A 15,908-nucleotide genomic window follows, 5' to 3' on the forward strand; every position below is an offset into this window, starting at 1 on the left:
ATTGCAGAAATTAAATTTTAAAATTTTTAAAATGCTTTGGGATAAATGTAGGTAGAGTCCTATAGTGTAAATTTAAATTTCTTTTACTGTGTGCATTAGAGTGCATTTAGTAGCTTCCCTTTTGTGCACTACACTTGTTGAAAAACCCACTAAAGACGAATAACAATAGCTGGGCACAGCAGCACTGCCAATAACCCCATCTACTCTGGGAGGCTTAAGCAGGAGACTCCCAAATTTGAGTCTAGTTTGGGCAATTTGACGAGGCTTTGTTTCAGTTAGATAGATAGATAGATAGATAGATAGAAAGATAGATAGACAGATAGATAGATAGATGTATAACTTGGTGGTAGTGTACACAAGTTCCTGGGTTTAATCTGTAGCATTATAAAAAATATTGATAATACTATTTGTATTTATAGAAAGAAGCAAACACTTTCATAATTTCTCTATCATTAATGTGAAGAAAAAAAGTTTTGTAATATTACCAAATGTTTAAAAGTAGCCAATACTTTGAAAATACTTAAATATTTTATAGGGGAAACTGACACTGAGAAGCAGTTTTAGCGGTTTCACCTGTTCACGTGGTCTTTTCCAATATAACCTTGGAAGTTTTACTCTTTTCTGTTTTGTGTATTGATTTTGCAAACAAAATTATTACTATCTATTCCTATTTTAGATCAAGGAATTTCAAGTTTACTGCCATAAAATTATTACATTTTGATTTTTCTAAAAATTAATATTTACACAATAAAATAATAAATGTCCTTGTTGACTAGTAAGTAAAGAATTATTTTAAATCATTTAGGAGTAATCAATTAATGGATAATAATTATTTTGAAATCTTCATGCATACTAAAGATAACATTCTGAGCTATTAAAACAATATGTTTATTTTCAGAATTTTACACTTCATGAAGTAACCAATGAGTTTGACAATATGACTGTGTCTGCAATAATAGATAACCTGGCAGTATTCAGCTACTATACATTTTGGTTGACAGCAAGTACTTCAGTTGGAAATGGGAATAAAAGCAGTGACATAATTCAAGTATACACAGATCAAGACAGTATGTAAACAAAAAGCATTTATTAAACTTTTATTGGATGAAAAATTTTTTAATTGTTTCAGGAACTTTTTCTAGTTCTATGTTTTGTTGATTAAATCTATTTTAGCATATTTAATTATTCATTATAAAAGTTTCAAATGCATTTAAAAGGGCTATAAAACATAATAGTAACAGCATTTTCTTTCATGAAAACTGCTACCATTCATTCATGAAAATGCTGTTACTTTTACTACTTCAGAAGATGTTACAGCTATTTGATTATGGCATGAAAAATGTTTTTACATGCTTTCATAAATTTTCTAATACTTAATGTATTTGTCTATTTCCTGTAGGAAATTTTACAAAAATCTCCAACAACTCATTTCTTTTCTACATGCATACATGAATTTTCTGATAGTCAATGTATTTGTCCATTTCCTTTAGGAACTTAAAAAAACCAACAACTCATTTCTTTTTCAGACTTTGAATCTACACAAGACTTCTTGCAGCATTTTAAATTTTATCATATTTATGACTAATAGATTCAGAATATCCTTTTTATCTCCAGATTTTTTTGTATGCAGCTTCCACAGATCCCTGTTTATGCCGATTACTCACAAAATTATAATGATCAAAGTTTTTCATTCTTTTAGGTTTCAGTTGTGAGAATATAGTGAAAAATGGATTGCTGCCTATTTCCCTTGTGGTTGTTTCTGTTGTTTATAATTTTAAAAATTAATCTTATTGTGTAATGGTATTGACCTAACTTCTACTGAGAATAAAATTCCATGTTTATTTCTTGAAAGCCATAAATTGACAGACACTGCAAACGTGAGAAATGAATATTTCTCTTGTTACTGTAGTTGATAAATTGATCAAGAGAATATGATGAATGTGTGGAAATATATTTTGAAGGGGTCTTTAACAATAATGTTTTAGTGCTATGTATGGTCAATATCATTTCAGGGATTCTATAAATGTAGACCTGTCAAATTTGTGCAGCCTATAATATTTTATCAATTGTAATTATAGCATTAAGAATAATAAACAATTACTGTACACTCCACAAGGTAGGATTTCAAATTTACCTTAATAGAGTCTAGTCTCATGATAAAGATAATATCTAAGAATTAGAATTTTTATAAATAAGGTAATTTCTTAAAATACAGTCTGGTGACTGGTTTAAGACAGTTATTCAAAACCAGAAATGCTTAGCATTAAGTACTCTTACCATCAGTATGACCTGGAGCAAGTCACTTACTGGCATCTTTTCTCATAGTTCAATAAGGATAATCTTTAGAAGAAGGCAACTAAAAGTATTGTTTAGATAATATAAACTACCAAATATTAAAGTATCTGAACATATATACACACACATTCATATTCTCCCTTTCTCTCTCTTTCTCTTTCTCCCTCTCTCTCTCTCTCCATGTTGTAGGAAAGAAAAGCCAAGAGAATATTACATAAAAACAATTTTACACATATTAAAGATTTATTTTGAATTTTGAATATTTGTTTTGAATGATTTTAAAAATAATAGATGACATTTCATTCTCTAAATTCATTGTTAAATTTAAATTATTAAATTTATTGTTTATTATTTAAATGATCTACATTTAAATAATAAGAGCTATTGATATAACTCATACCACTTCAATCTTTATGCTCAACTTATGTATGTAAATTCTAGTTAGGACAACTGATTTTTTAATTTTGCTCAATTCCTGTCATAGTACCTGAAGGGTTTGTTGGAAACCTGACTTACAAATCAATTTCATCAACTGCAATAAATGTAAGCTGGGTCCCGCCATCTCACCCGAATGGTCTAGTCTTCTACTATGTTTCACTGAATTTGCAGCAGACTACTCGCAATGGGAGACCACCTGTAATTACATATGAGAGCAACATGTATTTTGATCATCTGGAAAAGTACACTGATTATACATTAAATATCACTCCAGCAACAGAAAAAGGATTCTCTGATACGTACACTGCCCAGCTACACATCAAAACGGAAGAAGATGGTAGGCTAGAGCCTTTCTGACTATTAAGCAACTTATTTTTGTTCTTTTCACTTATATCATTTTTTATAGGACTTTGTTCTTATAATTGTGTGGGCTCTGCTTGTTCTCAGTAATTAGAATAATCAAAATAACATCTTTCCTAAAATTAAAATAATGTAATAACATTAAATCTAATTATGTGTGAAGCTTTTTCTTGATTAATGCTAATTTATTTTTGTTTTATTTAACATTTTCTTTTTCTCTTATAGTCCCAGAGACTTCACCAATAATCAACACCTTTAAAAACCTTTCCTCTACCTCAGTTCTCTTATCATGGGATCCCCCCATAAAACCAAATGGTGCAATAATAAGTTATGATATAACTTTACAAGGACCAAGTGAAAACTATTCTTTTGTTACTTCTGATAACTATATAACATTGGAAGAGCTTTCACCATTTACATTATATAGTTTTTTTGCTGCTGCAAGAACTATTAAAGGACTTGGTCCTTCCACCGGTCTTTTCTTTTACACAGATGAGTCAGGTAAGCCATAATCCACTTTTCATTCAAAAAAATTTCACTGTTTCAGAACTTTCTCTCTCTAAGGAACAGGATGGAAAATCAATGAATATTTTACTGAATGTAATTACAAATATTCATTTACTTTGCTGAATCTTTTCTCAACCTAACTCAGGTTTCAGAATTACTGTTTTGTTTGAAACTACTTTGGAGCTACTGTGTTCTAAGAACAAAAACATAATTACTTACGGTATTTGTTTCTGAAGTTAAAAATTGGATCATTCTATGAATATCTCTTAACTAGTGTCTTCAAGAAGCTAGAGTTATGATGCATTTCTACACTACAAGTTTTATGACTGTAAATTTTATAATGTGTTTTCCTGCAGTGCCTTTAGCACCTCCTCAAAATTTGACGTTAATCAACTATACTTCAGACTTTGTTTGGCTAAAATGGAGCCCGAGCCCTCTTCCAGGTGGTATTATTACAGCATACAGTTTAAAAATTCATAAACATGAAACTGATACTATATTTTATAAGGTAGGTTGATTACAACAGTATATGTTTATTTCAAAAATTCAAAAACTGAATTAAAATTTTTGACATGTAGGAGGAAGGTGGACTGCTTTAAATTAAAGAAGAATGAACTTTAAAAAATCTTATGTCCTGAAATTTAAAGATGATTGTAGAAGGTGCAAAGCATTTGACAGATATATAAGCTGAATACTTCCTAGTGCAATATACTTAGATTTGTAGTTTCTAGATGTCTACAGTTTAACATAGATATCTACAATGCACCATTCTGTTAATACTGGAAAGTATATAGTAATTTTTTCTGGTTTATTTAGAACTTGTTATAATATGTAATATATTTGCATTTATTGTTGAAAATAGCAAGTAAATCTTTTTGATCCTTTCAAAACAGCATTTGTACTGGACTTGCAGTAACCTTTCTTGACTTCATATGATCCTATACTAATTGGTCTTGTAAGATGCTTAAGTCTTTTCTTTCAATGCTAATTCATTTGTAATCCTAAATATCCCTTCCCTCTTTAATTTTTAGGATACAGAATCAGTGAAAAATACCCAGAGAACTAATATCACAAGGGACCTGAAATATATGAATATGATTTCTAGCATTTCATTGCCAAAATATGTTACAATTCACTGGCATTAACTTTGGACGTTTTCTTATTTTTTCCAAAGACAAATGAAGTCCTGGAATGTTCTGGTTTAGTTAACAGCAAGAACAATGAAAACAATATACACTACATATTTTATCTGATAGTATATGTGTTACAGTTTATTACTATGATAAAAAATTACACAGCATGTGTAGCTTATAAACTGAATAGTAAAAATCAAAAGCAGTGATTCCAGTTATGTCATCAGGATCAGTGACTTTCTTTCTGGAGACCAAGATATTATTTTCAAATCTGATTAATGAATAGAATTTAAATTACATTACCCCATGAATGTGAAGTCTCTGTCCCAGAAGTGTGAAATTATGTTAATGATACTAAGCCTCTAGCCCTATATTATCTGTCTCTTATTTAATCTCAACATTTTCCTGTTTTGTACTTGCTTTATTTGTATGAGTTACAGGGAAATAGCAAAAGGAAAAAATTTTCATTTTTATCAGAGCAATCCCATTCTGAAAATGATTGTATATGTACACCACAGTGTGTATGTGTATGTGATCTTATCACCTTAGAATGGAAATCTCTAACGTAGACACCTGAGCAGAGTGTAAAACCAAGGGCTTTGACATTCTGTCACCTGTTTAAACCTTGCCTTTGAGATGTACTTTGATGCATTGGGGAAGTTACTTAAACTCCTAGGACTCAGTTTCTTCAAGTGCAAAACAGGAATGATGAATATACATATATTAAAAAGAGAATTAAAAGGGAAAATCTAAAGTATTTAGAAAAATTTCAGGAATATAACCCATGTGTTAGCCATTATTGCTGCTGTTGTATGTAGATTTTTTTAAAAATCCAAAAAGTTCATCCAGCATCATAACAGCATTGAGCATGGAATGACAGTATGCTATTAAATGAATATAATTCTAATATTCTTCGTTATTGTTTTTAATAGAAATTCTACCATTAACATTTTACTTGGAGAAAGAGGTCATGTTATATCATAAAGTATTATAGCTGCAGTATAACAATTGAGGGACAGTTTTATTTTTTTCATGTATAATTTCAGTTACTTTTTACATCTTATTTTCTCTTCCATCAATTTTTATAATCTTATTTTCTTTCAAATTCCTTTAAGTATACTCTCAAGCCATTTTCTCCTTTTAAAAAATGTTTAGTTTATTGTATCTGCTTTTCTTCCTCTGTCTAGTTTTCATGTCTAGTATGTTCTTCTACTTTTGTCTTTCATCTACTCCATGTCCTAACAATATCACTTTCTATTATTTTCTCTAGTTTTTCTTATACTTTTTCTTCTTTTAAAGCTTAAGAAAAATCCCAGAACCCTTCCAGATGTTACTGCTATCTAAGTCAATCAATCCACAGCGATGCACAGGCAGATCACTAAATTGTTAATTTAAATCACACAAACGTGATAGAAGAACTTATTTAGTGAAAAGTTCTATTAAAACTTACTCTTGTGTAAGTCTATTCACTATCTGATAAGTTAATCTTACACCTTTTATTTTAATCTCTTGGGGTTAGTAATTTCTCTAGATATTAACCCTTCCCAACCAAAATCAAAATTTACTTGTTTCATACATATGTTACATATTTCATATTGTTTTCAGTCAGCAGTTGTTCATAGATTTCTCTAGTTAATACAAAAATTCCTTGGTGGCAGAGATCATGTCTTATAATCTCCAGTCATCAATCAATATATTTCATCAGTTATAAGTGTGAAAGAATGAAAAGAAAATAGGATGATACAGCATGCCAGTGACTTCCTAAGGATGACTTTAGAAAGTGACTCTAACTGTAACAGCCTCAAGCGTTAATATTCTTTTTTTTTCTTTCTTTTTTTGGTACTGAAGATTGAACTCAAGACCTTGTGCTTGCCAGGCAGGCGAGGCACCACTGAGCTACATCTCCAGCTCAGGAGTTAATATTCTTAATAAATTTCTGCTATAAAATGCTTTACAAACAGCATGATTCATATTTTGTCAGATGTAATATATTATTTTAAAATTTGTAGCAATATGAGAGATTGTCTTCTCTTTCCATAAGAATAATCTTCACTATATAGTCTTTGGTTAGGACAACTATCTTTGAATGAAAGTTTTACTCTTAGTGGTATTTTTGTTTTTACAAGAAAATATATTCTTCCTTGAGAAACTAAGACAACTTCTTTTATTCCTTTCTTCATTTTTTCTAAAAACTTGTGTCAAATTAGAAATTTAGAGATTGTCTGGGAAGACACTCAATTTAAGCTCCATGGAAGCAGAGATTTTATTTTAGTCACCGCTTTACCCTAACACCCTTTACCCTTTACCCCAACCCCCTTTACCCTTTACCCCCCATACCACGTGTAGCATACAGCAGCTGATGAGTAAATTGATTTCTTAGGCATGGTAGTAGGTACTGAAAATGAATTTAGATGAATTCAAGAAAAATCAAGTATTGCTGGTCATCCACAGGTTGAATTTAAAATTAGGAACTTTAACAAACTTAAGGAGAATAATTAGTAGGTAATGCCAAGTAACACTTAGGGTGACAAGATGAAAACAAAAACAAAGTACTCCATTTTTTTTTAATGGTGATTATGAGATTTCTTAAGGCAAAGAGGGGACCCAGTTTATCTTTCTATCATAACTTGAACACACTCTATGATAGAAAACAAAGGTATTTGTTTCATTTTAATTTTAAAATATCCATTAAATCCTAGGTTAAATATAGAAGGAATAGCTTCATTGTATTAAAGTATTTCTTCTATTTACAAATTTTTAATGATGAATTGTGAATAAGAACATTTTTTCTTGTTTTTCAGAATATTTCAGGTTTTCAAAGTGAAGCTAAACTTGTTGGCCTGGAACCAGTCAGCACTTTCTCTGTCAGCGTATCCGCATTCACCAAAGTGGGAAATGGCAATCAATTCAGTAATGTAATAAAATTCACAACCCTGGAGTCAGGTTAGACACAATTTTTGAGCTTGAAATGTTTCCTCTTATATTTAAAACTTTTCCTTTTCCTCTTTCCATTTACTCACAGGGAATTTGAATGTCAGTACTTTTAAGGTTGGGGTTAGTCTTGTCTGAAATCATATGTCCGTGTTTATATAAATATACTTAAACTTTCATTTCTTTTTTAACTGAGAAGGTTGAAATAAAAGACACCTTTTGTAACCAAGTAGGTTTCTAGACATGTATGAAATTACCTTATTCGTAGGATTATCTCAGAGAGCTGAGAAGGAAGGCAGAATGAACTAGCAGTCACTTCCAACAGTCTGAATTGGATTTATGAAACATATCTATGATTTTCTTTATGAGATGAGTTGTGGTGTTTGAAGAGTAGGAATCAATGCCTCACCCTATGTTCCTACTATCCCTTTGTAACATGCAGGACCTGTGAAATCCCACTGCCCTAACTCACCAGCAGCTTACCTGCTGGAGCATATGCGTCACTTCCTTTTCTTAGTCAATCTTTCAGTTGAGATTGGAGACCATTCACTGCCAAAGTAATCATTTTTGTTTGAAATTATGAGTATCTGAGACTTCTTCATAACATGCCTATAAAACACTTACGACAAATAGTATTTATGGTGGATAAAATTCATTTTCTGAAGTTAGTGTCTGAGTTTGAATCTTACTCCATAATTTACTAGTTGTACAACATTGCAAAGACTCATACTCCTCTCAGTCTCTATATCCTGAGCTGAAATAGAGCATATATTAGCCATGATCATGTCATGATATGTGGTAAAAATACTTAGAAAGACATCAAAAGCACTTAATGGAGTGTTAGACACACAGTAAATGGTCTGTAAATGTCATTGTTACTATCATTTCCATGTTACAGATGGAGCAATCGTAATTCAGTTAGTATATATGAAATGGCCTTCAAAAATTAATGAAGAACTTAACCTCCTTCTGCCTACTAGTGAAGACTGAGGGGGGGACTGTAGGGAAAGGATGGATAGGGAGTGATAGTACATAAGAATGTTCAACTTGTAAGGAAATCAAGAAAATTCAAGGCTAATCTTGTAGAGAGTAATCTGTAAACCAATAAATATTTTTAAAAGTAAGATACAATTATACCACAAAAGGCTATGTTCTGACTGGTTAAGTAATAGATAAGTTTTACCTGTAAGCATTATAATATCACTGGTTAATTACTTGTTTTGAGGCTCTCAGTCCGTGAAATGGATTCATAAAATTTACGTTATAAACTGGATCTTTGACATGTGTCAACTGTCTTATGTTAACTTCTTTTGTAAAAATATTGTTACAAATTTTTTAAAATAAGAAATTGAATAGTTAATGGTATTTAATTGCCACAGACTTTGATCATCCCAGAAATTGTTTTTTTCAATTTTAATGCCATATATTCTCTAAGTATTTTCTTCTACACTGATGCCTTTATCTCACAGAGGTAAAAAGGCTTGTAAGAGAAATTTAGGCCAAGAAAATAGCAGTCAACTAGCAGACTACTTGAGCATTCTTTAAATCACTATGTTTGAAATAATGATAAAAAGTTACTTTCTTCTACTGTTTATAGTTTGTAATATACAAATTGACTACATGCCAATTTTCCTTCTACTATTCTTTTCATACTGTAATGAGATATGTTATTTTATTAATGCTAACATTAGAGGACATTCTCGGACTTTTCCATGGCATGTAGACAGTCTCCTCAAGGTGTAGTCACTTCGGTAGACTGCGGTATTACTCCTCATCCAGGTTAACCAGATATAGTGCACCCCTGAGACAATGAATTACTTTCAAGTAAATTCAGAGATATCCTATCAAAAAAACCCTCAGGACTCCTTAAGTCTTCTTGCCAAAAACTTCTAAAAGGGTGAAGGATAAAGTTGTAAAGATGCTTTCAAAGAAGAATCCCAATATAAAAGCAAGACACCTAGATTTTCCAGTACTGTTGAGGCTGGATATGCCACATTAGGGGGGAAACTTACATTTACGTTTTGCATTAAAAGGTTCCATGATAAGATACGGCTAAGATTGGACGTTTCTGATTAAGGAAGGGGGTAGCAACCACTTCCTATGCTTGAGGGTGTACAATTTCTTCTAAGGGTTTAAGAATGTGATTGCTACTTGGCCCTGGGAAATTTTCAGTGACTGATTCAACATTGTAAACATTAACAGAATAGTGTAGAAAATGAACCAACAGCAATTTAATTCAATCTATGTTAACAAATGTTTGAGCACCCATTGAAAAGTTGATATATTATTTTCATTCTTTCTTTATTCCTAAGCATAATTTTATCTAACAATCACATAATTCAATCATTCATGTACTGCACGTGTTTAAATTTTAACTTTGGGCATATGTTTATCCTTAAGTTCCAGATGTTGTGCAGAATATAGAGTGTATGGCAAGTAATTGGCAGTCAGTTTCAGTGAAGTGGGACCCACCCCAGAAAACAAATGGAATAATTACACATTACCTGATAACATTTGAAAGGAATTCCATAAAAGTCTTTCCCGAAGATCACATGTATACTTTCATGAAACTTCTTGCCAATACTTCATATGTCTTTAAAGTAAGAGCTTCAACCTCCGCTGGAGAGGGCAATGAAAGCACATGCCATGTCAGTACTCTACCCGAAACAGGTAACTAATGTGAAACAGCTCATTCCTTTGAACTAGGTAACTAATGTGAAACATGATCATACCTGTGTAATACTGTTTGTAATTCTTATAGCCAATTTATATAAAGATATAAACCATATATTTAAAAATGCAATATATAATTCCCTAGACTGTATGTTACATGACTACCAGCTGTGTAGTTTTCCACAACATTGGGAGATTGAAAGGAAAGAAAAAAGAGAAAATTGTTTCTTCTGTTTATACAAATACAAAATTCTCCAGCTTACTGAAGTATTCTTTATCATAGCTTTTAAAAAGGAAACAAATGTGAACTTCCCAACCTACACCTTTTTTTCCCTCAGTTTTTTTATGGAATTCTAGAAGCTTCCCTAGACTATGGTTATAGTATCAGATTCATTTCCATCTATTTCCTTTTCTTTATGCTTGCCTTTATCTTCCCATTATCTGAATAAATCATTAAACTCCAGTGTATAGGCCACTCTGAATTCTCCCTAACAGTGCTCCTTCCTGCCATAATCATTATTCTTCTACTTTCTCCCACATTCTTCCTGGGGATATAAATTAAAATCTGAGTCATTCCTGATAACACCACTTCCTTGGGTGCCTGCCCTAATGGGAACTGTGAGTATTGACGTACTTATTTGCCTCTGCCACATCCAGACTCCTATCCTGGAAATATATTTGAATCCCACTCCCACTTTAAAAATCTACATTAATTAATTTTACTGCACATTTCTACTCATAAGGCTATAAACTCAGAACATGAAGACACAGCCTGCCATATCTCTGGTTTTAGGATCTAGCTCAGTATCCTTTCCTTCTCATCCTTCCAATGCAGTTTTTCTGCTGTCTGCAATATTCTCGCTTTCCAGACTGGAATAGCTGCATTTCAATAAACCTCTTGCTTTTTACATCTCCAACTATGTCATTGTGAGTCATCTTCCAGGAAGATTCTTAAATCTGGGAAGAATTTTAGATTGTTTTCCACAATCTGCTTGCTGCTAAATAATGTTAGAAAAAATAAAAATGATGCAAACTTCTTCAGCTTTAAAATCATCTTTCATAACCATTCCAGCTGCTACATCATCTTCTGTATATCTTTTGTTAAAACTGTCAGTTTTCAATAGAAAAATTTTATTTCTATTCTTAAACTAATTTATGCTCTTTATCATCCATATTTAATGTTATTTATTTTGGTAATAACTTCAAATGTGTTGATTTGCCTTCCTTCATATCGAAATCTATCCATATCTTTATGCCTTCCACATATCCTCTCTCAGGATGTACTTGCCTTTCTCTTTCTTGGAAATCAAACTGCTCTTTTATAGTTCAATCTCATGCCTTTTCTAGAACATTACTCTAGAATATTATTTTACTCTCTTGGAATTTACCCTCTTTTTACTTCTCTTTCACACCCCCATACACACAAATTGTTGGAAAATTGCAGCTGATTATTTGGTTGGCGTATTAACCTCAGATATATTCAAAGTGGAATTTATGTTTGACAAAATGTCCTCATTTTCTTGTTTATGTATGCTTATTCTTGATAATCAGTTAGATCCCAAGCCTCATGGTTTTATGATTCTTTTTCCCTATATCTCCTACATAATGACATCTTATCAATTCAATCCATGTCATGACTTTACGTTAAATTTGACTTCCACCATTGTGTGTTAGACTCTTTTTTTCTGTAGTCTTACCACCCACACTGATTTAGTGTTCTCATCAGTCCCTTCTTTGTACCTACTCTAATTAAATCCATTCTAACATGCAATTTAGATCATTTATTCATTGTGGGTTGAAGATTAATATCTGAAGGGTAAGAGCTAAGGATGTAGATTTGGGTATCTGAAGCATGGGGGTGATAACAAAAGGCACAGTGTATGGGAGATGGGCCAAAATATCTCAAGTGTTTTATTGTCTACAAACAGTTCTATTTCATTATTTACAAAATTTATCCTAGAATTCACATCAGAATTTGTTCCTCCTTTACCTTTTCATTCCTTTTTAAAACTTTTGTTAGAACATATTTGCAGTACATTATGATTATATTCAATGTAGTAAATCGGTACATGTACATAAAACATTTCAATTCTACTTTCCCCCTTCCCTTGTTGCCTTTTATTTTTCTAGCATCAGATACATTTATTTTTCTTATAAGACATTATAAAGTTAATTATCATATGTATATATAGTCTGCTTTTCCTATTATATATATGCTGACTATATATAATTAACTTTAAATATATATATATTTATTGTATATATATATTTATTATATATATATAAAAGCAGACTAATAGGGTAAAGTACATATAAGACATGTAATTGTGGGCTGGGGATTTAGCTCAGTGGTTCCGTTGCCTGCCTCTCAAGCTCAAGGTCCCAAGTTTGATACCCTGGTACCAAAAAAAAAAAAAAAAGATATGTAATTGTACTAAGTCAAGGTAAACTTTGATACATTATCTGAGTTGGATTACATTTTCTATCTCTCTCTCTCTCTTCTTTCCTATTCTTTTCATTCTTATACATCTCCACTACATCTTGTATAGCTCTAGGAAACTTCATTTATTCAGCACAGTAAATTTCATTTATTTATCTAAGGAAACACTATTTAAGTACCTATTATGGGCTAATAGTTAATTAGATTATCTTTTAAAAATATTAGCCAACTGCATTTCACCATTAGATTGCTTTGCTTATTTTAGCTATATTCTTATCCCTTTCTGAGTCATATAAAATTTTATTCATTCTTCAAATCTCACCTTACATAGAGAGTCCTTATTAACGCTTTCAACAACATGCCAAGTTTTAATACTACAGATTCCTGGATTTCATCCTAGGCTTGCTGAATCATGGCCTTAAGTGGTGGAGTCTTTGTATTCAAACATCTAACCTTCTCTGGGTAAGTACTGCTGTAGATTACCCAGGATGCTTTGAAGATGGGCAAACAGTGTCAGACAAGTCCATCAAGAAGTGACAGGTGTTTTCCCAATGGGAGGTAAGCAGGTCATTCCTATATGGAGTCTGGGAGAAGGAAATATGTACAAATCCAGGCAGGTGGTCTGAGTCAGTGTGGTCCAGCACCAGAAAAATGGTCTGGATTACTGGAAAAGGATTGAGCCTTAGTGAACTGACAAGCAGCAGGACAATAATTCTGAAATAAGTTACTTGTTCAGACCTCCAAAAAAGGGGCAGAGGAATTGTTATTATCAGGTACAATGGTACTCAAAATGAAAGCTCAGTTAAAGGAGAGGAGAAATTCAGTCAGGAGAACCAAGACACATAGTCAAAATAGAAATGTGTTCTTGATGTAGAGTCACCTGAATTTGTGGTCCAGATCTTTGTAAAAAATCACTTAATTAGGAGTTTGAATTGGATCTTAAATCAGGATGAAAAGGCCATCTAAATGGAGATTGGATGCTAAATCAAAGAATTTCTCAGAATTTGAGAATTAGGTCTCAAAATTCTTGATTTAATCCATATATATAGATAATACAAAGCTAAAATTTGGGGACCATCAGTTCCATTATAAATTCTTTGCTTGTAGAGATTGAGTATATTTTACTTGTCCCTATTTTACTCACATTTTGTAGCAGAAATGCATGGTTGGCATGTAAATTTAGACAAAAGAAATGAATTACTTATTCTAAAGTTCTGAATTACTTCTAAAGAAATGAACTTTCTTCTAAAGTTCTTTTTTTTTTATTTGGAGGTAGGTACTGAGAATTTAATTGTACTCAGGGGATTCTAACTGAGCTATATCCCCAGGCCTATGGTTTTATGTTTATTTTGAGATAGGACCTTATTAAGTCACTAAGTTGATGAGTCTGGGCTTGAATTTGTGAACCTTCTGCCTCAGCCTCCTGAGGCTGGAATTACAAGCATGTCTTGCCATGCCTGGCTTAGAATTCATTATTTTACATAAGGGTTTTGGCTCCTTTGGGTTATATTATTTCCACATCTCCATCAGGTAAACATTTAAGTGAATGGCTTTCTCTAGGCCAAATGCAAAAATACTTTAGTTAAAGAGAGTCATTATATAAAACATTAAGTATTAGTTATTGGTTCAAAAATATTTATCTTGAAAATTAAATTTTCAATCTAATTTGTAATTATATTTATGAATACAGTGTATGTTAGGTAATAATATGTTTTTATCTAGGTTCACATGAATTGAGTGTTGATAAGAGTTTAGTAAGAAGTAGAGATTCATTGTTCAGAATGGGAGTAGTTTTATAGCTGTTGCAAACTTCTAATTTATGGTGGTCTAAGATTAGTCACAGTGTATAGCCAGCCCTGAGTCACTGACTCCATACTTATTTTTGACATGAAGTGAAATCAAATTTGGCCCACTCAGTCACTGGTTGGTGTTTGACTTTAATATTCCTTCCAGGGATTGTTGGTGTTTTTTTCATTTTAAACTTGGTCATATATGGACACAGATAAGCATGTATCATGACATTGAATTTATGAGGAGATTAGTGTTTAATATTTACATTATTTCCATTGTCACAGCCAATCATGTTAAAATAAGGCAGAAAAGATGGTCTCCAAAGTTGGTTCCTCTGACAACATTTTGTGCCAAAATATAGTATGTGTACCAAGAAAAATAATATGGCAGGTCCATATGCATTGAAGATTTAATTTTTAGAACCTTGAATTGACACAAAATGTATATACTTATTCACAGTACTATCAAATCATAGTAAATGTGATTTAATGATGAGATTTAAAAATTCATTTTGTAGAAGATACTTTTACAATTTGGGTTTATTCAAATCTCTTTCAAGTTGCATAATTTAGAATCAACAGAAAAATAAACAGTATTCATCAGATGCCAAAAATTTAATTAAGGAAAATATACAGATGGGGTTTTTAGGAGTGTTCTTTTCAGCAGTAGGTTCTTTATTAGCATTTTATCCAATGGGAAGTATCATAAATAGGCAAGGGTGCACTGAAAGTCCACTGAACTTGCAAATATGTTAGTGATAAGAATGATTGAGGAAGAATATGTTCAATTTTTTTTTCCTACTCTTTTTTCCTTAAATATCCCTCTACTGTTCAAGAGCATATTTGTAAACTCTCAATTCTATTCTTCAAAGCCTTGACTTCCACATCCCTAGAAACTGCTTGATAAATGCATTTGTTATGAACTTACTAGGATCCCTATTTTGTGGACTTCCTCAAATAGAGCAGAGATTACTCAGCAAACTTTGATTCTGACTGTGATCTCCACTCAGCAGTTTGTTTTTTTAAATAAAATATTTATATTATTGATAAGAATCTACATCAATCTTCTGTAGCATTTAATAGATTGAATGTGGGTGGTAGAAGTTTTTTCATGGTTGCAAATTAGTATACTAATTTAAAGGATTACTTTTACTTACATCCCACTTACATTTCTTTCTTCTCCTGTCCTCTGGATTGAGATGTGAAATAAGGAATCAGGGAAATTGCAGGATTCTGTTTGTTTTTTAGCAAATGAATCGACACATTCTGTTCACCAGTGTGTAACTGTTAAAAATACAAAAGACATTATAATTGTCTGTCACAGAGCAAAGAGAAATAACT

General features: G+C 31.8%; 1 protein-coding gene and 1 long non-coding RNA gene across 3 annotated transcripts in view; one reads left to right on the forward strand and one right to left on the reverse strand.

Annotated features, from left to right (window-relative positions):
- The window catches only part of Ptprq (protein tyrosine phosphatase receptor type Q), a 219,513-nt gene that overhangs the window by 79,781 nt on the left and 123,824 nt on the right, over window positions 1-15,908 (forward strand). Inside the window, exons 20-25 of the mRNA XM_021258496.2 lie at window positions 899-1,067; window positions 2,780-3,070; window positions 3,319-3,594; window positions 3,957-4,108; window positions 7,535-7,676; window positions 10,065-10,334. Coding sequence (XP_021114155.2) covers window positions 899-1,067; window positions 2,780-3,070; window positions 3,319-3,594; window positions 3,957-4,108; window positions 7,535-7,676; window positions 10,065-10,334 — 1,300 coding nt within the window. The remainder of the gene's footprint in view (window positions 1-898; window positions 1,068-2,779; window positions 3,071-3,318; window positions 3,595-3,956; window positions 4,109-7,534; window positions 7,677-10,064; window positions 10,335-15,908) is intronic.
- LOC147823543 (uncharacterized) overlaps window positions 2,747-15,908 on the reverse strand; it is a 33,954-nt gene continuing 20,792 nt past the window's right edge. Inside the window, exons 2-5 of one of the 2 annotated variants that reach the window (XR_015443497.1) lie at window positions 15,736-15,851; window positions 10,169-10,283; window positions 8,148-8,213; window positions 2,747-2,929 (exon numbers count right to left, since the gene is read on the reverse strand). This is a non-coding gene — a long non-coding RNA (uncharacterized LOC147823543). Of the gene's footprint in view, window positions 2,930-8,147; window positions 8,214-10,168; window positions 10,284-15,724; window positions 15,852-15,908 lie in introns of both variants that reach the window. The other variant, XR_015443498.1, reaches the window with a different exon arrangement.

Source organism: Heterocephalus glaber, unplaced genomic scaffold (assembly GCF_053883595.1).
Source record: "Heterocephalus glaber isolate CG9 unplaced genomic scaffold, H.glaber_assembly_v1.0 deba00001572, whole genome shotgun sequence".
Lineage (NCBI taxonomy): Eukaryota > Metazoa > Chordata > Mammalia > Rodentia > Bathyergidae > Heterocephalus > Heterocephalus glaber.